General features: G+C 37.3%; 1 protein-coding gene across 8 annotated transcripts in view; it reads left to right on the top strand.

Annotated features, from left to right (window-relative positions):
• The window catches only part of PPP2R2A (protein phosphatase 2 regulatory subunit Balpha), an 85,531-nt gene that overhangs the window by 12,733 nt on the left and 50,625 nt on the right, over positions 1 to 22,173 (top strand). Inside the window, exon 1 of one of the 8 annotated variants that reach the window (XM_025463045.3) lies at positions 12,296 to 12,370. The exons of 4 other annotated variants lie outside the window; for them this stretch is intronic. Coding sequence is in view for 1 of the 4 variants with exons in the window: in XM_025463049.3 (XP_025318834.1) it covers positions 12,340 to 12,370 (31 nt within the window). In the remaining 3 variants the exon portion in view is untranslated. Of the gene's footprint in view, positions 1 to 12,295; positions 12,371 to 22,173 lie in introns of those variants that run through there. 3 more of the 8 variants (XM_049101437.1, XM_049101438.1, XM_025463049.3) reach the window with 3 other exon arrangements.

The following is a 22,173-nucleotide window of genomic DNA, read 5'->3' as shown; positions in this document are numbered from 1 at the left end:
AAATTCTTTAGGGATGCAGCATGCAAAAATGGTTATGGGACCTGGTAGTTGAGAAAGGGATTGCTCCTAGTCTTTTTTCCCCCTTGACATAAAAGGAGAAATGATTCTTTTTTAGTGGCAGAACCAATTCTTCAAGCAAAATGCTTCTTAGCTTATAAAATAAAAATTATTTTAAAACATTTTTAATTGTTAAAAACCCATAACAAAGTTTACCATATTAACCATTTTTAAGTATACACTCGAGCGTTAACTGTATTTACATTGTTGTGAGGCTATCTCTAGACTTTTCATATTGCAAAAGTGAAACTGGACCTGTTTAGCAGTTCCTCATTCTCTCCTCCGCCCCTGGTATCCACCATTTTGCTTTCTGTTTCTATGAATTTGACTACTTTAGATACCTCCTACAAATGGAATCATACAGTATTTGTCTTTTTGTGGGTGGCTTATTCATGTCCTGAGGTTCATCCATGTTGTAGCATTTGATAAGTTTTTCTTCCTTTTTAAGGCTGGATGATACTATGTTGTATGTACATACCACATTTTGTTTATCCATTCATGCGTTGATAGACATTTAGGTTGCTTCAACTCTTTTTATATATAACTGGGGTTTCTGTGGGAAGGAACAGCAGAAGTGCTTCCTTTAAATGACTGGAGGTGGACAGAGCCCTGGATAGAACATGAAAATACCAGAGTAGAAGATGATAATACAGATTGGTACTGCTGTGCTACATATCTGTTTATCCCAGATTAGCAGTTTTCAAACTAGAACTGGATTACTTTATTTTGTAGGCTATTTCAGGATAGGGTTAAACAGAGTCTAAGTTTTTGACCAAAGTTCTACCTCATTTGTTTTGTAATTTCTAGTTTAAAAATAGAAAATCCCATGGATTTTGTAAATCACATTTCATTATTGTAAGCCTCTTTATATTAACAGTGAAGACAACCAGTATGTTATTTCATGTTTTAATTAAGCAAAATCTTCATCGTGATAAGAATATTTGGTAACTATTGTTTTTCTTTGTAATGAAATTGTAGATAAGGAATGATCAAGGTTGTCTTTTTGACATTATTGTCATTTTGTACCCAAGGACAGGACAGTGAAGCTCAAAGTTGTGCAATGTTAACCTAAGATTGTGAGTTATTCTGTCTGCTTTTTAGGCTTCCACGTTGCTTTTCTGTGGTTCAGTTTTTAAAAATACTATTTGACTAAAAACCCAAATCTCTGGTTTTCATAGGGAAAGAGCAGAGAACTAAGGTGACACCTTACTTAACTTATCCACAAGTCAGCAAGAATATGTTGAGTACCCAGTGCTGTGGAGAATGTGAGGCCGTAGCTTTATATATCCTTCACTTTAGGTATATTATGAGGGTCAATTTTATTACAGTAAGCCTTTTCCATCACACCTTCTGACTTCTGGTATTAACCTGTCCTCATTACTGGGAGAGTCTTGGCTAATCCTATGTAAAAAATTTACAAGTGATGTTAGAATGTGAGTAATAAATTGTTTTCTTTCTCCCAAGTTGACATGCTTTTTGATATTGAGATGGTGCTATAGTATAAATACTTGGTTGTTCATGGAGTTAAATGTGAAAGAATCACACGTATCTCAAGTTTTTCTAAGACACGACTCTGTCTTTCTGTGGTTTTAAATGGTGTGAGTTGAATTTATTAATGAAATTATTGGAGATCTTTCCAGATAAATGTGGTAGCCTGTAAGCCTTTTTCTCTCTTCCCTCTATCCTATGTGTTTTGATCAGTTTGGCAGTTCCTTAAAAAGTTAAATATAGATTTAACCATATAATCCAGCAATTCTCTTCTTCAGTGTATACTTCAGAGAACTTTTACATGAATGTTTGTAGCGACATTACTTATAATAGCCAAAAAGTGGAAATAGACCAAATGTCTGTTAATTGATGACGAATAAAGAAAAGGTGGTGGTGTATCTGCACAATGGAATATTATGCAGCCATAGAAAGCAGTGAAGTGCTGTTACATGCTGCAACATGGATGAACTTGGAAAGCAGTATGCTGAGTTGAAGAAGTTGGTCACAGAAGACCACATATTATATGATTCTGTTTATGTGAAATATCCAGAAGAGACAAATCTATCAAGACAAAATAGATCAGTGGTTGGTAGGGCCAGTGGAGGGTGGGTATGACTGCCAGTGGGTACAGCATTTCTCTAACTATGTGATGAAAATGTTCTGGAATTAGTGATGGTTGCACAATTCTGTGAATGTAGTTAAATACTGAATTGTACACTGAATTTGACAAACGAATAATAGTAAATAAACTTTTTAGATTACTTACACTTACAGATTGTCAATCCAAATAGTGCAAGAGGTATAGAGTGAAAGTATGTCTCCCTCTTAACCCCATTCTCCCAGGTTCTATGTCCCTAGAGATAACTGTCACAAATTTCTTACATACGGTTTCAGAAGTGTTTCATAGTTGCATGTTTTTAATTTAACAGAGCATGTTTTAGCATTTTATTTGAAAGTGGGGAAATACATTCCAGAGATCCATGATAGGCAAAGTATGTATAGGACTTATCTTAGAGAGGATCTAATGAATTGCCTAAGTAGCTACCATTTTCTTTTAACTGTCCTGTGATTTTTTTTTTTAATAAGATTCTCAGCTTTTTTTTTTTTTTTTAAGATATTTTTATTTATTCATGAAAGACACAGAAAGAGAGAGGCAGAGACATAGGCAGAGGGAGAAGCAAGGCTCCATGCAGGGAGCCCAATGTGGGACTTGATCCTGGAACTTCAGGATCACACCCTGAGCTGAAGGCAGATGCTTAACCACTGAGCCATCCAGGTGTTCCCTGTCCTGTGATTTCTATAGCTGTAGTCTGGAAGAGTTGCTGAGAAAGTTGTATGTGTTTGGGATGTGCATCTAGATGTACAATTAGTAGACTCTACAGCTAAGTAAAATTTATGAAATAATGTGTAATAATGAAGTAATAATGTCTAAGGTATCCAGATCTTTAAAAATAATAATTTGGGTCCATTGATACCTGAAGTCTGTCTCTTACTCCCTCATTAAAGTAGACCTTGCATTTTCTCCATTTGAATCTTATTGTGCTTGATGTGATGTTTGAAGTGACTAGGTCTTTTTTTTTCAGGTGATGATTTATAACTAAATTACATATTATAAAGTAGGCTAGATCCTAAAGACCTACTGTGTCTTTTTTTCCCCTTCTCCTTTTGTGTCTTTTTGACTACTCAGTAAATACTTAGCTCCTTTTGTTCAGATGTCCACCATCTCTAATTCTGAACCAGATTGCTTGGAAATTTTGTTATGTCATGATTTTTGCACTGCTCAGGTTGCTGTTAATACAGTTTCATCAAATTCTTCTGTGGTATTTCTTTAATATTAAGGATTTTTATTATTTAAGGAAAAATAACTCCATATAAACATAAACATATTTTAAAAGTAAGTGCTGTGCGCCTGGGTGGTGAAGTCAGTTAAGTGTTGGACTCTTGATTTTGGCTCAGGTTGTGATCTTGGGATTGTGGGATCAACCCCTATATCGGGTTCAGCTCCGAGTCTGCTGTTAAGACTCTTACTCCTCTTACTCCTTCATCCTGTCCCTCTGCCCATCACCCCTGTGTTTGTGCACACATCCTCTCTCTAAAATTAATAAATCTTTAAAAAAAAGTACTCAAGAAACTTAGGTAACTGCCAAACCAGTGTTTTGCGTGCGTTACCATTTAATCTTCACAGCCAGCCTCTGAGGATAGGTATTATTTATTATTTTCATTTTGTAGATGAGGAAATCAAGAATTAGATAAAGTAACTTGATCAGGGTCACACAGTGGTAAGTGGGGGAGCCAGAGGTTGAGCCTTGGTTCTTCTGACTTGAGAACTACCATAAGTGGGATGCCTGGGTGGCTCAGTGGTTAAGTGTCTGCCTTCAGCCCAGGGCATGATCCTGGAGACCCGAGATTGAGTCCCGCATCGGGCTCCCTGCATGGAGAGTCTGCTTCTCCCTTTGCCTCTGCCTCTCTCTCTCTTCTGTGTATCTCATGAATAAAATGTTTTTGTTTTTGTTTTTTTTTAAAAAGATCCAGAAACAAAGGAGGATTACCGTAAGTAATCATATATAATCTCAGCATTTTTAGATAAGATCTATTAACATTTCGACATAGATCTGTTCTTTTTCTGCTGTGAATATGTATTTTAAAAATTAGCGTTACATGTGTAGTTTTTTATAATGCTTTTTCCCCGAATTAACATCTAAGAAGATAAATGGCTCTTCTACTTGATTTGGGCAATAGCTTTTGATACTGTAAATTTATGATGAACATCCTTGTGAGAATCTTACTACTTTAGGGTATATTTCTAGAAGTGGAGTTGCTGGTCAGAAATGTGACCTTTTTTGTGGCTTAAAGAATGTATTACTAAATTGCCTTAGAAAGTTGGTGTTGATTTTCATGTTAGCAGTGAATAGGAGTTACCCATTTCCTGATCTGTTGACAATGTCTAGCACAATATTACCATTCAGTACAATTTTTTTTCACTTGTTTGAACATGTTTAAGTATATAGAATCTGTTCATGTCCTTTGTTATTCTTTGTGGGTGCTTTTCTTATTCATTTGTAATAGCTAAACCCCTACCCCCTCTCATCACCATAACTGAGCAAAGTTGTATGGAAGCTCAGAAACATAATTTGGGTCTAGAGTAGATGGGAAAGTCTTTCTAAATGAAGTGATTTTGTCCATTTTTGGCAGGCAGTAGAAGGCAGAGGGTAAGAAAAAAACATCTGGGGTAGCCCCGGTGGCGCAGCGGTTTAGCGCCACCTGCAGCCTGGGGTGCGATCCTGGAGACCCTGGATTGAGTCCCATGTCAGGCTTCCTGTATAGAGTCTGCTTCTCCCTCTGCCTGTGTCTCTGCCCCTCTCTCTCTATGAATAAATAAAATCTTTTTTTTAAATAAATAAAATCTTAAGAAAAAAAAGTTTGAGAACTATTAGTTTTCTTATCTGCAAATGGGCATAATTAATAGTACTTACATTGTTATTCAAATAATTGAAGTACTTGAGTACTCAGTTTTGGCATATACTTAGTGCTCAGAAAATTTAGTTGGTGCAGTTACTTAGTTATTTAATGCATGATCAACAGATTAACAATTAACAGAGTGAATGCCTATTCGAGTCCACAAATCAAGATCAACTAGTTTTTGAGATTTGGGGCAGGTGATAGGCACTTTGAATAAATATATGTTGCATTCATGAATGCAGCTTTAGCTTTGTTGAGTTAGGAATTTGGGGAATCCAAAGACAGAAGTAGGAAGATTTGGTTCATCAGAATTTGGGTTAGGCTGGGGTCTGGCACTTTGATTTACTAGTTTAATTTACAATAAAAGTTCAAGCCTAGGTGGCTCAGTGGTTGAACATTTGCCTTTGACTCAGGGATCAAGTCCCACATCTGGCTCTCTGCACAGAGTCTGCTTCTCCCTTTGCCTAGGTCTCTGCGCGCCTCTCTCTCTCTCTGTCTCTTGTGAATAGATAAATAAAATCTTAGGGAAAAAAAAAGTTCAAGCTTGTTCTTTAATTCTTTTGTTTCATTTTCCTATTCTCAGGTCTCTCCATTGTTTTGTTCTTTCCTGTGATTGGATACTCTGCATCAGCGTGGGGCTTTCAAAATACACAAGAACCATAACATCCTTAATACTACTAGTTCCATTTTCCCTAGCTGATAGGAGTGGAGTTTGGGGGCACCTGAAAGTGTGATCTCAGAAAAATCCCATTAGAAGTATAGACTCTTAACTGCAGAGGCTCTTTAAGAAGTCCTGTACTTCTTCCCCTCTAAGGCAGTGAGTGTTCTGTTTCTGTGATGATCTGAATCCTTTACCAGACCTTGAGTAGGCTGATGAATATATGTAGAGCCCCTAAAAATATTTTACAGGAATCTGAAGAGAAAGCACATTTTATTGTACCAGTGAACACCCTTCTATCTCTTTGATTCCTTACTCAGAAGTGCGCTGTTTTGTCAAAGGAATTCTATCAGCTGGATATCAGTACTTCCCAAGCTTTAAGTGCTTATGGATTTCCCTGAAATCTTGTAAAATGCAGATTATGATTCTGCTTGTAGATCTGAGGCGGAGCCTGTGCTTTTACTTTTCTTTTTTTTTAAGATTTTATTTATTCATGAGAGAGAGACGGGGGGGGGGGGGGGCAGAGACACAGGCAGAGGGAGAAGCAGGCTCCATGCAGGGAGCCCGATGTGGGACTCGATCCCGGGTCTCCAGGATCACACCCTGGGCTGAAGGTGGCACTAAACCGCTGAGCCACCTGGGCTGCCCTGATTTTACTTTTCTAACTCTGGTGATGGCCATGTTGCTACTGCTGCTCTGTTGCTCTACTACATTCTACGCTTTGAGGGAAAAGGCAGTTAATAGCCTTTTTTAAGGGAAGGGAGAACAGGTAGGTAGTATCTTAATTCTTTTACTCAGCTGTAAAGAATAGACAGACTGAATAGATTCACTGTTGCTGTTCTCACATCATTTAACATTTGTTCAATAAATGAATAAACACCTCCTGGGGAACTTTATACTGTTTAAAGAGCAGCTAGCATCATGGTGTACTACTAGTTAGCCACCCCTAATTGTCAGATTAGATTTGTGCTTGTATTTCAAATTTAGCTCAGACTGATATCATAGTATACTTAAAGGTTTATTTTTGCTAGTGATTTGCCTTTTAAAATAGATTGCCCTCCTAGTGCTGTGAAAAAGATGAATTTAGGAAGTAAAATCTTCACTCCTTAAGGTTGTTTTATAATCTTTAACAGATTTTTAATAAGTATACATGATTAACTTTTTAATTTTTGTGACTTTTCTATGTGCTTCTTTAGTCTTGGAGATACCTTGTCAGTCTCTAGTCAGGATTTCTTTCCCTCCCCAATCACCTAATCTTAGTTTTAGTTTAAGTTGATTTTCATTTTATTTCTATAGCTCATGCATGTACATAGTTCAACAAGTAAGTAATTTCAAAATGCTTATGAAGAAAAGTAAAGTGACAGTTTTCTGTCTCCCTCACCTGTAAATCACCTTGAGTTCCCTACCCAAGACTTTCAGCTGATTTCCTCTAGTATTTATTTTCCTATTTCTAAACAGTGTTCCTACAGCTGTTCATCAATTTTAGATGTCCTCAGATGTAAATGGTAGCCAAGAATTGGATTATGTTCTACCCCTCTTACTGCTCTTATACCATTATTGTTTGAACTGGTGTTTAAGGTTGTGATAGGCTAAATAATACCCTCCATTACCCCTCAGATCGACATCCTCATCTTCAGAACAAGTGAATTTACTTTATATGGCCAAGGGAATAGAGATGCAATTAAAATAAGGATTTTGACATAGGGAAATTATTTTGGATTGTCGTGGGCCCTAAATGTAATCATAAGGATCCTTACAAGGAAAAGAGGGGTAGGTAAGATCTAAGGAGGAAGTAGTACATGTGATACTAGAAGCAAGAGGTTGGAGTGTTGCAGGGAAAGGGTCACTAGCCGAGGAGTAGAGGTAGCCTCCTGAAGCTAAGAAAGTAAAGAAACCAGATTCTTCCTTGGAACCTTCAGGAGTTAGCTGATATGTTGAATCCAGTGAAACTGATTTTGGGGACTTCCGGTTTCCAGAACTTTGAATAAATTTGTATACTGGTAAGCCACCAAATTTGTGGTAATTGGTTACAGTTGCCATAGGAAACTAATATTAGAATGGATGCTATTATGTCCATATACTTGTTCACTGCTGCCAGGTATTGAATAGGATTATATCCTTTCTTCTATGACATTATTTTCTCTATAGGATTAATAATGACCTTGTTTTTCAGTTGTCTTTTTTTTTTTTTAAGATTTTATTATTTATTTATTCATGAGAGACACACACAGAGAGAAAGAGAGGCAGAGACACAGGGAGAAGGAGAAGCAGGCTCCATGCAGGGAGCCTAATGTGGGACTTGATCCCAGGACTCCAGGATCACGCCCTGGGCCCAAGGCAGGCACTAAACTGCTGAGCCACCCAGGGATCCCTCATTGCTGTTTTCTTTGTGCACCTTTCAATATAATTTTCTACATTGTCAAAAGAATCAGGTAACACACTTGCACACACACCCTTTCTGGAGTTCTCTGTTAGGGTATTTCAATCTAAAGTGATTTGCTTTGTTTTCTGTGGATCTATCACTAAATCATCCTTCGGTTTTTCTGACAGGTGACTCAATCTCCTGTCGGTATATTGAAGTCTGTCAAATGTTCTATCAGTTTTACTTTTGCCTTGAGCTCTATCCTTCAGTTTGGTCTGGCTTTTTTTTTTTTTTTTTTAAGATTTTATTTATTTATTCATGAGAGACACACACACAGAGAGGTAGAGCCACAGGCAGAGGGAGAAGCAGGCTCCATGCAGGGAGCCCAACATGGGACCCAATGCCGGGTCTCCAGGATCAGGCCCTGGGCTGAAGGCGGCGCTAAACCACTGAGCCACTCGGGCTGCCTGGTCTGGCTTTTTTTTAAGTTCATTGGGTAGCTGTTGTCCTTGGGTTTTCCTGTATTATTATTTTTACTTCACCATCATAGGGATTCCTTTTGCTTCTTCTGTGTTGGATCTCTTTATTCCTGGATCCCATATCTTATCTGTTTTTGGTTTTCTCCCTCATTTTAGTGGTGCACAGCATCAGTGTTTCATGAGAAAGATTTCATGGGTGATACAGTTCTTGAGGTCTTGCCACCCTGGAAAAGAGGTCTTTGGCTGGTTATTGGAAATCATTTTTCCTCAAAATTTGGAAGGCATTTCTTTTGTCTGCTGGTGTCCATTGTTGAATCTGAGAAGTCTAATGTCACTCTGTTTACTCTTCTTTCTATTTGGAATGTGCCTTCTACAGGTTAGTCATGATTGGGCCCTTTCAACTTGTGGAGTCATTTCTTCCAGTTTCTTCTCTGTTTATGTTCTTTCTGGAACTCCTATTATATGGATTTTGGGCTTTTTGCACAGATCTTCCAGTTTTTGTTTTTTTTTTTTCTTCTCCTCTACATGTTTTATGTTCTAGGAGAATTCTTCAGTTTTGTTGCCAACTCCTTTACTGATTTTTACATTTCCAGTTATGTTTTTAAGAACTCTTCTGTTCCTTTTTCAGCAGCTTTTCTTTTTGAGCAGATTAATTTTTTAAAAAAATTTTCTCGTCTTGGCATTCCATTTCTTTTAAGCTTCCTTTTTATTTGTGTCAGCAGACTATAGTATGCGGCAATCCTTGGTTGTCAGTAGCATTTAAGAATGAAACACTAACTGGTCTTGATCTCAGGGTGGTGAGTTCAAGCCCTCCATGGGCTCCACATGGAGCCTACTTAGAAAAAAATGAGGAGATAAGAAGTAGATTGGAAATGCTGTGTTTACTGAGAGAGCTAATCAGCTGGCAGCTTCCCAGTAAGGTGATGAGCCAGGGACTCTCGCTGTCTCAGTGTGAGAAGGAACTTCCAGCCTGCTGTCTGAGGGGGAAGTATGTATCGGGGGGGTTATACTCAAGCCTGACTTCTGGCATTATGGGAGCCAGGAAGATAACTGAGTAGCTCATTGTTTAGTAAGTGTGCTCTCACTTAATCTTTCAGTTTGATACTTCATCATTATCCTCAGCTCCAACTCTTGTCTTCTCTGGTACAGATACTTCAGAAAGTAAAGCAGTTCTTTCTTGAGAGTGGGTTTCCCTGCATCTTATACAGATGTTTTAACCAGGAGTAGTGTTTTGAGCACCATCCCTCACTGTTGTCCTTTCCTGGCCCTTTGCAAGGTCTGCTGGGTGAATTGGCTTGCTTCTCCTTTGCAACCCCTTCCATGGCCTTTTGACTCCTTATTGCATTGCTGTTTTATTCTGTAAGTTATCTATTTTCCATCACATTCATTGTTGTCTTCCTTTTGTTTTTTTTCCTGCACGCTCCTTTGCTCTTATTGTCTTAAACTGTTTTTACTCATTGTCATTTTAGTGGGATATAGAGTGGAGAAAGAATGGAGTTTTGACTTTAACAAGCATATCAATAAAATGTTTAATGTTTCCTGCATGTCCCAGAACATTTGATAATCGCTTTATCTACCATGAAACAGGAGAATTCACAGAATTCATATTTCTTTTTCTATATAAAAGTAAGGTTGTTTTCTTAGATCTAAATTCTAAGGTTCTGTACTATTGTTTTTTACTAAGTTTTGGAGAACTGGAATTCTTTCAAGTATAGTAACAGATGACAAAAGATACTAACTTGGATTTTCAAATCTAAATTTTAGACACCTTTAAGGAATCAGCCAAAAGCAGTGAGATTTTAAAAATTTTATTACCCTTTGTAAGTTTTGGAATATATTGATTAAATTCTATAAGGAGTGGGTCTTTATTTACTGTTAAAAAAAGCATTTGCAACTGTGTCTGGCATACATAGTAGGTGCTCGTGAAATATTTGTTGACTGTGTATGTGTGATTTGTTCATATATTTAAAATATCAGAGAAAGTGTTAGCTTTATTGGATTTAAATGAGCTTTAAGTTTTATTCTACTCCTAAAATCGCTTTTAATTAATTAAAATATTTATTCCTGAGTAAAGATATAAGTAGAATCTAAAATTATAGTCACTGATAGCAGGGAAGCTAAGATCATAATTTTTATTAGGAATATCATTTGTTCCTGAAGCCAAGACATAGAATTAAGGGAGTTATGGTTTTTTCCGTTTTTCATGAGAACTGCTTGCCCCCTGATATTAGTACTATAACATTTGTGCACTTAATACCATACTGCTTCTGCCTGCTTTAGTTCTTTTTCTCCTTTGCTTGCTAGTGGCTCCAAGGTACTGGGGCTTTCTTGGTGGTTTGTGAACAAACACTATCTAGTTCTTGCTGAAGGCCTTGAACTTGCCCTTTTTAAATTGAAATATACTTCACCCAGATTTTTGTGTGGCCCTGTGTAAATTAACTGATTCCCCTGCCAGCCCTAGATAACTCAGTGTTTCTGCTCTTTTCTTTTTCAAACAACCTTGCTATTTGGAATAATCCTGTTTATTGTTTGGTTGCATATTGTAGACTTCCTCTCACATTTTGTTGTACATGTGAATGAACTCTATTTCTTTTGTTTTACTACTTTATTCTTAGTGTATTGAGTAGTTTCAGGCCTATAACAGTATCTGGTGCTTAGTGGGCATTTTGTAATTATCTGTTAAATGGGTAGGTAAATTGTATAAGGTGTTTTCACATGTCATCCCATTTAAAAATATTTGAAATTTCAATTTTTTAATTTTGCCAAATGTGCATATTTGTGTTGTTTTTTTAAAAAATAGAAAATAGGGTAGCCCGGGTGGCTCAGCGGTTTAGCGCCACCTTCAGCCCAGGGTGTGATTCTGGAGACCCAGGATTGAGTCCCACGTGAGGCTCCCTGCATGGAGCCTGCTTCTCCCTCTGCCTGTGTGTCTCTGCCTTTCTCTCACCTCTCTGTGTATTCTCATGAATAAATAAATAAAATATTTTTTTAAAAAATAGAAAATATAGTAAGCTAAAGAAGAAGTTACAGCACTGATGCCATTCTTCCCAGTTTTGTAAACCAGGAAAATGAGGCCCAGAGAAGTACCCAGAGTCATACAAGCTATTATGGGCCAAGCTGCTGTAAAAGACCCATATAATAGTTCTGAAAATTAGCTAATTTCTCCTCATGTAATTGTCCAGTGGTAGACAGTGGTCCAAGGTGGATAAGCTGCTTTTGCCAGAGACTTTTCAGCATCCCAGTTTTCTTCTGTCTTGGTGTTTAATATGCTCTTCTCCGCATGATCAGATGTGACTCATACCTGTGTTCAGCCTACAGCGGGGAGAAAGAGGGGATGGCAAGTAGCTTCTTTTTAAGGATGTGACATGGAGATTTTACCCTCCTATCCCATTGTTCAGAATTTGGTCACATGGCCTTAGGAGAGCCCAAGGAATGTAACCTCTAATACCCCTTAAAACTCTGTATGATTTTGCTGGGGAGAAAAGAGGTTACAGGGTACCCTTTCTACTAAAAGGAGAAAAGGGAAACATGGCCACATGCAGGGATAGTTAGTCTCTTCTATAGCTAGTAATTCTTAGAACTTTTACTCAGGCCTTTTGACTCCTTATTGCATTGCTCTTTCCTTCCTACCTCATCTGTACCTAACATTAGGTATTTCCTTTTTTTTTTTTTTTTTAACATTAGGTATTTCTTCAGGAAATTAAAAAATAAAAATATTACTTCAGCTTTCCTTATTGGATAAAATGTTGTTAATCCAGAATGGGTTAAGTTCTAGAATAGTGACAGAATAATAAAGTCTTCAACTTTGGTTTGGTTGTGTCTTATTTGCTGAGGGGATGGAAACCACCTATATCTCCTTTTTAAGAGGCAAGTATCCTCCTTCCCCAATTAAGAGTGCCCTTATATAGCCTAGTTAGAGTACCGGGGAGATTTTGTCTCCAGTAATGGTATGAGAGAAACAGTGCCAGCTTAGATCTTGGTTTTCCTGCTGGCTAGGTGGGAAATATCCAGTCTGACATTTTTTTTTTCATTGTACATGTATTCATGGTTTTAGGACTAAGCTAAATATGAAATGGGGTCAGACAGATAATATTAGATCTATACAGTGAAATATAAAGAGCTGTTTGCTGGGGGTAGAAGCAAGGGAGGTGGTTCCATGAAAGGCTTTGTAGAGGCTTTAAAAAGAAACTCAAGGAAGAGAGAGCTGTCCCCCCCCCCTTTTTTAAGATGTATTAATTTAGAGTGAAAGCACACGGGGTGGGGGGAGGAGGTAGGAGCAGAGGGAAAGGGGGAGAGAGAATCTCAGGCAGACTCTGCTGAGCATGAAGCCCATCGCAGCCTGAGATCATGCCCTGAGCCAAAATCAAGAGTCAAGCACTTACCAACTGAGCTGCCCAGGTACCCCTATATTCATTCTTTAATTAGAGTCACCAGTTATAAACATTTTGGTGCATTTGCTTTATCTCTCCTCTTATACTTGCACTTCTGTCCCCACATCTTTTGTTTTGCACTTTAAAAAAAAATTTATTTATTCATGAGAGGCACAGAGAGAGGCAGATACATAGGCAGAGGGAGAAAGCAGGCTCCCTGCAGGGACCCAGGGTGGGACTTGATCCCAGAATCCCAGGATCATGACCTGGGCCAAAGGCAGACACCTAACCACTGAACCACCCAGGTGTCCCTGTCCCCAAATCTTTTGAAAATATGTTGGAAAAAGCATATTCCTTACCCCTAAATATATCATTAACCTCTTAAGAAGAGTATTCTTACACAAACACAATAACATTATCAGATCCAAGAAATTTAACATTAATTCAGAAATGTTCTCTGTTATAGTTCATATTTAAACTTCCCCAAGTGACTCAGAAAATATCCTTAATTTTTTTTTTCAATCCAGGATCCAGTCAAAGCTTCTATTAATTTTGAGGAGTCAAACTTACTATCTAAAATACCATACATTCTGAATTTCAACAACTTTCCTCATAATAAAATCCAGGTTAAACATTTTTAGCAAAATATATAATGCGTACTTCCTGGTGCCTCACATCATGTAAATTTGTATCATTATTGATGTTCTTAGTTCCATCACTTGTAAACCAGATCTCTCACGAAAGAAACTCTTTTCTTTGTAATTAATAAGCATTGCTGAGGCACAGTGAGTTATTTTCCATTGGTGGATGCAGAATGGTGTTTTCCTTATCCCACAATTCTTCCTCTCCTTTTTAGTATCCTTCTGGATTCATAGGTTCTTTAGTTATTCTATGTGTTAATCTGTTAACGACACTGTTCCTTTTGAGGCTCAAATTGTCCTAAATTTGAGGTATGGGAGGAGACCCCATCAAGTCCCTCCTGTGCCCCAATCTTTGATCACTCCCTATTTTTCTGATAGATGTTTCAAATTGTAATTTTTCTGAGACTTGAAATCAATGATTTTCTAAGAGGTCGTGGGTTCTTTAAGTTATGGATTCATACAGGATGAACTATAGTATTTTGTTTCTTAAAAGATAAATTGCACAAAAAAATAGAGGGGGGACCTATGGATTAAAAAAGACTTAAAAAATACGTCAATTGTAGTTTGAAAACCTCACTGGATTGTAATTCAGACAGCTAACACTATCTTTTTTTACACAAAAATTAAAAATTTGAATGTATATGGTATACTGGATATTTGATATTAAGGAAGTACTGTGCTTTGTTTTGTTTTCCCAGATATAATGGCATTTGGTTATATTAAATATGGTGGGTCTTTTAGAAATACCTTTGAAACATTTTTGGGTGAAATAATTAGGAATCTGGGATATGCACAAAATAATATGGGGTGATTTTATGGATGAAATAAGAGTGGCCATGAGTTTTCTCTTCTACCTACTTAAGTATGTGATTAAAATAATTTGTGATGAAATTTGTAAAATATTAGTTTGTACTGATCTGCCAACTTTGATTCACTACTACAGAGTTCTTTTTTACCTTCCCCACTTTTATATTTGTATCTTTTTTTCTTAACCTAAGTACTTCAGTTCCCAAATCTGTAAGCTATCTTTTGTCAGAATAGGAAGATGGAAAGAACCTGGATCTTTGAAATAAGCCAATGAAGTAACTAACCTGCATTTAATTGCCCTATCTTAAAAAAAAAAAAAATAATAATAATAATTGCCCTATCTTGGGATTTCTTATGGGAGATAACAAATAATTTTTTATTGTGATAAAATATACATAAGATTTACTATTTTAACCATTTTTCACGTATAGTTTATTGGCATTAAGTACATGCACATTGTGCAAACCATCACTGCCATCCATCTCTAGAACTTTTTATCTTACCTACTGAAACTTCACACCCATTAAACAATAACTTACTGTTCTCCCCTTTCCCAGCTCCAGGCAACTCCCTTCTACTTTCTGTCTTTATGAATTTGATTGCTCCAGGTACCTCATAGAAATGCACTTATATAGTGTTTATACTCTAGTGACTGGCTTATTTCACATAGCATAATGTCTTTTGTATTAGTTTGTTCAGGCTGCCATAACAAACTACCATAAATTGGGTAGCCTAAACAATTTATTTCACACAATTGTGGGAAGTCCAAAAATCAAGGCTCAGGCAGATTCTGTACCTGATCAGGGCTGGCTTCTTGGTCACAGATGGCCGTCTTCTCTGTGTCCTCACATGGCAGAAGGGGTGAGAGAGCTCTTTGGGATCTCTTATGTAATGGCACTAAACCCATTCATGACAGCTCTACCCTTATGCCCTAATCACCTCCCAGAGGCCCCACATCCTCATACACCGAGGGTTAGGATTTCAGCATGAATTCTGGGCTTATTTCATCAGAGATCCTGGTTCTTTTCACCTTCCTATTCTGTCAAAAGATAGCTACAGATTTTGAGAACTGAGGTTTTCATTGTAATAGAAAAAAGATACAAATATAGAATGGGGGAGGTAAAAAAAAAAAATCAGCTCATAACAGTACTTAGAGCTTATCCATGTTACAGAGTGTGTCCTTTCCTTCCCCCATTGTAATACTACTTTGTTTATCCATTGATCTGTTGATGCACTTTTGGATTGTTTTTACCTTTTGGCTATCCTGAATGATGCTGCTATTAAACATTGGTATTCCAATATCTGTTTTAAGTCTGTACTCTGAGGGCCTTTGGGTATATATCCAGAAGTGCAGTTGTTAAATTGTAAGGCAATTCTCTAACTTTTTGAAAAAGACCACCATACTGTGTTCCATAGTGGCTGCTCCATTTTATTCACCAGCAATGTCTGTGGGTTTTAATTTTCCTATATCCTCACCAGCACTATTTATTTTGTTTTCATTTTTGATCATAGCCATGCTATGCTAATAGATGTGAAGTGGTGGTTCAGTGTGGTTTTGATTTATATTTCCTTGATGACTGGTTATGTTTCACATCTTATGTGCTTTTTTGGCTATTTGTGTATCTTCCTTAAGAGAAATGTTTTTCCAAGTCTCTTGCCTATTTTTAAATTAGTTTGATTTTTTGTTGTTGAGTTGTGGGAGTTCTTTATATGTTCTGGATATAATTCCTTTATCAGAGGTGATTTGCACATACTTTCTCTCATGTTGCCTTTTCACTTTTGTGTCCTTTGATGCACAAAAAGATTTTAATTTTGATGGTATTCAATTTATCAGTTTTTTTCTTTGGCCTGTTTTTTTTTGTTTTTTTTGTTTTTGTTTTTTTTTGTTTTTGTTTTGTTTTGTTTTAAACATCCTAGTCAGGAAACTATTGCCAAATCCAATGGCATGAACCCTTTTCCTGATTTTCTTATAAAAGTTTTATGTCTTATGTTTAGGTCTTTGATCCATTTTAAGTTAATTTTTGTAGATGGTTTAAGGTAAGGGTCCAGCATCATTGTTTTGCAGGTGGATATCCAGTTTCCCCAGCACCATGTATAGAAACAATGTTACCAGAAAGCATTTGATGACCATATGTGCAGTCCATCACATGAGACCATAGATGGAGTAGTGTTTATCTCTGGTTGCTATTTCCTTGGTCTGTGTGTCTGCATTTATGTCAGTACCACACTATTATGATTGTATCTTTGTGTAGTATTCTTTGAAACAGGGAAGTGTGAAACCTCCAACTTTTTTTCTTTTTTTAAGATTGTTTGGCTATTCAGATCCCTTCAGGTTTTAGATTCTATATGAAAGGATAGATTTTCCTATTTCTGCAAAAAATGCCATCAGGGATAAGGGATTATATTGAATCTCTGGATCACTTTGGGTAGTGTTGACTTGTTAACAGTTTTAAATCTTAGAGTTTATGAACAAGTGATGTCTTTCCATTTACTTTTAAAATTTCTTTTAGCAAAAAAAAATAAATAAATAAATAAATAAATAAATAAAATTTCTTTTAGCAACACTATCCAGTGTATGTCTTTCACCTTGTTGAATAAATGTATCTTTAAATATTTTATTTTTTTTGATGCTAGTGTAAAATGAATGTGTTTATATGATTTTCTTTTTAGATTGTTCATTGCTAGTGTTTAGAAGCACAGCTGATTTTTGTGTGTTTTATTTTGTGTCCTGCAACTTGGCTGAGATAACAAATAATGTTATTTCTTAAGTAAAGTGCTAAAATATTTGAAAATCTCTTTTCTTTGACTAAGAACATATCACCTAGAAATCTGATGAGAGCTTAGATGCATGGTTTATCCTTCAGGGACTCTGCCTTAGATGTCTGTGCAGGTTGGCTGCTTGTGTAGGTTGCATCCCATGCAGCAGTATGTTATTTGTGCTTAATGTTATTTGTATTAAGTCCCTTAATTCCGTTTCCTGCATATTTATCAGCAGAGGACAAGAAATCTGAATTCTGATTATCCTGGAGAGTATACACTTTGTACCAGATATCATCAGATGAGAAAATTTGTTGACATCTGTGTAGTTTTGTTGATTCTCCTCCTACCCTGTTTTTAGTATTCTAAGAAAACAGGGCAAATAAATTATCTTCAGGGGAATGAGGATGTGGTAGAGGAGTAATGTAGTATAGGAAAAAATTTTTCATTGTTAAACCAAAAACATATTTTGGTTTGTGAGTTACAATGCTGTTGATATTCTAACTTGAGATTTGCCTTTGATTAAGTGCTAGTTTTGTTTTTTTTAAGATTTTATTTATCTATCTATCTATCTGTTTGTTTGTTTGTTTGTTTGTTTATTTGATGGAACAAGCATACACACATGGGAGCTGCAAGCAGAGGAAGAGGGAGAAACAGGCTCCCTGCTGAGCAGAGAGCCTTTGTGGGGCTGGATCCCAGGACTCTGGAATCATGACTTGGCACCCATGTTAGATTCTTTTCACAGTACTAAAGTACCTACTCCTGGGCACATAGTTGTAGGGGCTTCTGAGATTATAAGTATATTGTTAAAGTGTCTATGCAAAGGTTGGTTACATTGTATTTTTTTGGAAATCATCAAAATTTAGTTACTTAAATTACCATAGTAATATCCTGGGGATTAATGATGTTGATTAAAACATTTTTGTTTTATCCAACAATAAAATTGAATTCATGGGTAGGAAAGCTAAAGGCATTTCCTGTCATATTTATCAAGAGTATTCTATGTGTAAAATGCTTTACTTAAACAAATCGCTATGTTGACTTTCCATGGGAGATGATGATCTAAGCCCATATGTTAAAACAAACAGACAAACACACACTGTGAAATGACCAACAAGATAATGGGAGAGTTCAGTCTCCGTGGAAACCCTGGAAGGTTGCCGTAAAACAAAGAATTTTGGCAGGCAAAGGTAGAAATGAGAAATGTAGTGAGGAAAGCTCCCTCTGGTTAACTTGGTTATTCATTTATGTGGTTGAGAAGCCCTCGGAGGGTGTGGGTAAAGACCTATTTTGAGCTAGGATTTAAGGGTTGTCCATGGGGTAGATGGCTGGTATGATACTTTGAAGCGAGGATTGGAAACAAAATGACTCTTACTAAGGGGAATATGATCAGTGAAGAATGGCTAGCACCCCATGGTTTCAGGAGAGAGACTAACCATGAAGCACAAAGTTGAAACTTCTTGCTCTAAAAGCTGCCTTTGGTCTGCATGCTGCCCCTTGACTACATATTACTGAATCTCTATGGTCTTAGTCTTATGGACTAAAGAAATGTGGCAGGCATCTCTAAGATAGCCCCCAATGATCCTTGCCTCCTGTCTTGTATCTGATTTCTTTCCCCTTGAGTGTGGCTGAACCTACTGACTTGCTTCTCCAAGTGAAGGGTTAATTTAGCCACAAAACTTTTGAGATTAGGTTACAAAAAGGCTTTGGCTTTCATGTTGGGCTGTTCTCTCTCATTTGCTCTGAGAGAAACAGTCTTCCATTTTGTAAGCTGCTCTGTGGAGCTCATGAGGCAGGAACCTGGTGTTTTGGCCAACAGCCAGTGAAGACCTGATGACTGCCAGCAGTCATGTGTATGAGCTTGGACTGCAAGCAGATCCTTCCACCATTAAGTTTTGAGATGACAGAGGCCCTGCCTGACACATAGACTGCAACCTTTTGAAACACCCTGAGCAGGATGCCCCCAGCTAAGCCATACTCAGATTCCTGATTTCACAAAAACTGAGAGAATACATGTTTATTGTTTTAAGACGCTAAATTTGGGGTAAATCGTTAGGCAGCAATTGAGAACTAAGACAGGAAGTAACAATGTGAACACATACACTGCCACCCCCAAGTTCTGAACTTGGTTCTGAAAGTTTTCCCATTGAACCTAACACAATTCCCAAAAGTTACATAAACACAGATCTTTCTCTTTAAAATTGAATGTACCAAAAAAGTAGACACATACATAGTCAGTAGTCTAAAAGAAGATGACCAATGTGAGCAAGTGATATCTTGTGATACAGACTTATTGCAAGAAATGAGAAAATGTTGCAATTTAAAGAACTAATTAATATTCTCAAGGAGACTCATGAACATTTGAAGAAAGAATCAGTCAGAGCAGAAAAGAGTTCTTAAGTGAAATTTGTGATTTTTAACTGTTGACTTTTTGGAGAGTTAGCAGAGGGCTTTGGAAATATTCCCATGATTTAGAGGAAAAAACGAGTTGGAAACTATAGGCACAAGTATAAGAAACAAAGAATAGATCCAGTGTATCATAAAGGTTCAGAGTGAGAGATCAGGAACAAACATAAAAGATAAAGTCAGAGAAACAGTAAAAATTATTCTAACCTAGAGAGAAACAAATCAAAAGGGTTCAAGGAATATATAGCTAACATTTATTGAACACTTACTTTGTGCTAAGTATTTTTCACCTTGAAACTCATTTGAAATTCTCTACAACTCCCATATGTGGTAGGGTCTATTAATGTTATTCTTCTACAGGTTACTAAAGTGTATACCAAGCAAAATAAATGAGGAATAGCCTAGTGGATTTTAAAATTTTAGGATATAGAAATCAGTAGTACAAGTGCCCAGATAAGGTTACCTTGCAAAGGAAGGTGTATCAGAATAGGCATTTCATTTGTCTTCTATATGTTAGGACTGTGTTATTAAACGATAGCATGTATGGCTATTAAATTTAAGCTAGTTAAAATAGAATAAATTCATTTCCTCAGTTTCAGTGCTCAATAAATAACTGTGACGTGTGGCTACCATGTTGGACAGTGCAGAATAGAACATTTCTATTATAATAGAAAGTTTTGTTGGATAGCACTGTACTAAAAGGTAGTGGAGTGACATTTAGAAAACCCGGAGGAAAAAGCTATTAAAACCCAAGAATCTTAAATTGGTGAAACTATCCTTCACATAGGCAAAATAACAAAATGGCCATTTTTAGGCTTGTGATGACTGAAAGTATGTCACTCAAGTACTTTTCTTAAAAAAAAATCCTACTCAGTATATCCAGGGAACTGAGAAATCAACTCAGAAGCCTGATGAATCAGCTTCAGAGCCCTGTTTGTTTAACCCTTAGTTCTCAGAATAACCAAGATATATAAAAGGGGAAATCGTCATCGATGGAAGGTCTAAAGAGAATGTCCTTCATCATCCAGATTGCAAACTGTCAGAGTAGTGATTTCAACCTACAGTTCAACTTCAGGGCTGCTTCTCCTCCTGATAGTTGTTAAATAAAGCCACAGAAAACAGCTTTTATTTTAAGGACACTTAATCCATTGAAACCACTTCTGTTGAAATCACACAGAATATCTTCGTGCCGCCAAATCCACGCTTACGTTTCAGCTCTCACTTTGCTTGATCTCTGTGCACTTCTTGGGCACAGTTCATCATTGTATCCTTTTAGAAACACTTTACTTGGCTTCCAGAAAAGCTCTTCCTACCCTACCTGTTGTTCCCCGTGCAATCTCCTTTACCGTTTCCTCCTTCACAAGGCTAAATATGGGAGAGCCTCAAGGCTCAGTCCTCACTCAGGCCAGACCTCTTGTTTTCTGTAATCCTTCACTAAGAAATCACATTTAGCATTTAGATGCCTTCTATTAGCTGATGATACCTTAATTTACATTTCCTCTTCCTTGCCTAAAGTGCCATCAAATTCACCCAGCTGCCTATATGACATTTCTACTTGGTTGAAATCAATACCCAAAGATGTGAAAATGAAATTCTTGGCTCCTTTCTCTCCCCCCCCCCCCCTCTCTCTCTCTCTCTTTTTTTTAAAGATTCAGATTTATGTATTTATTTTAGAGAACATTGGGACAGGCAGAGGCAGGGGGAGGGGGAGAGAAAAACCCTAGCAGACTCCTTGCTGAGGTGGGGCTTGATCTCAAGACCCTGAGATCTTGACTTGACCTGGAAGCAAGGTTCAACAGACTGCACCACCGAGAGGCCCCTTGGTTCCTTTTTTACCCTAAACCTGCTGCTTTCTGGCATGTCTTTCCCCAGTAAATGGCACTGCCTTTCCTCATTGGGCTTGGTTCTAAAACCTTGTAATTTTCTTTTGACACCTCTTTCCACCAGCTTAATACTGGCGGTGAAATCCTCAGAACGTATTCTGAGTTTATCCATTTCTCTGGCTGCCCGAGTTCAGTCCATCATGGTCTTTGCTTATGCTCCTGTAGTAATTTAGGAACCAGTCTCCATTTTTCCCCCCGATTTTGCACTGTTCACATGACAGGTAATCACTTTAACACAAAGTACAAACTCTGTGTAGTAGCTTCTTAAATCCACAGTCCTTTTGCCATGACTTACAAGACTGTATATGGTTGGGCCTCTGGTAAATGAGCCATATCCTTTACCACCTTATTCTGTACTGGTTTTAATTAAATTTAGTATACTCATTTCTACTTAGGCTGCTTACTTGGAATATTTTCTTTTACAAGTTTGGATGACTGCTTCTCAGTTCGTTTTGGTCTGTTTAAGTCAACCTCTTTGAGAGGCTTTTCTCCGACCACTCTACCTGAAATACATGGCCCACCCCCATTACTTGTATTCTCTTGTTGGTCTTTCTATTTTTACAGTATTTAACACTATCTGCTACATTTTATATTTGTTTATAATGTGCCCCCAGCACTAGAATGTATGTTCCATGAATGCAGGGAGTTTTTTGTCTCTTATTTACTCCTGTATCCCTAGCAGCTAGAAATGCTAGCATTTCTCAGAATGTCTAGCATGTAATAGATGTTCTCTAAAATATTGTTGGGGATCCCTGGGTGGCTCAGCGGTTTGGCGCCTGCCTTTGGCCCAGGGTGTGATCCTGGAG

The sequence above is a fragment of the Canis lupus genome, chromosome 25 (genome assembly GCF_003254725.2).
Source record: "Canis lupus dingo isolate Sandy chromosome 25, ASM325472v2, whole genome shotgun sequence".
NCBI lineage: Eukaryota > Metazoa > Chordata > Mammalia > Carnivora > Canidae > Canis > Canis lupus.
The sequence above is the reverse complement of the archived record's forward strand: the minus strand, read 5'-3'. Positions and strand labels throughout refer to the sequence as shown.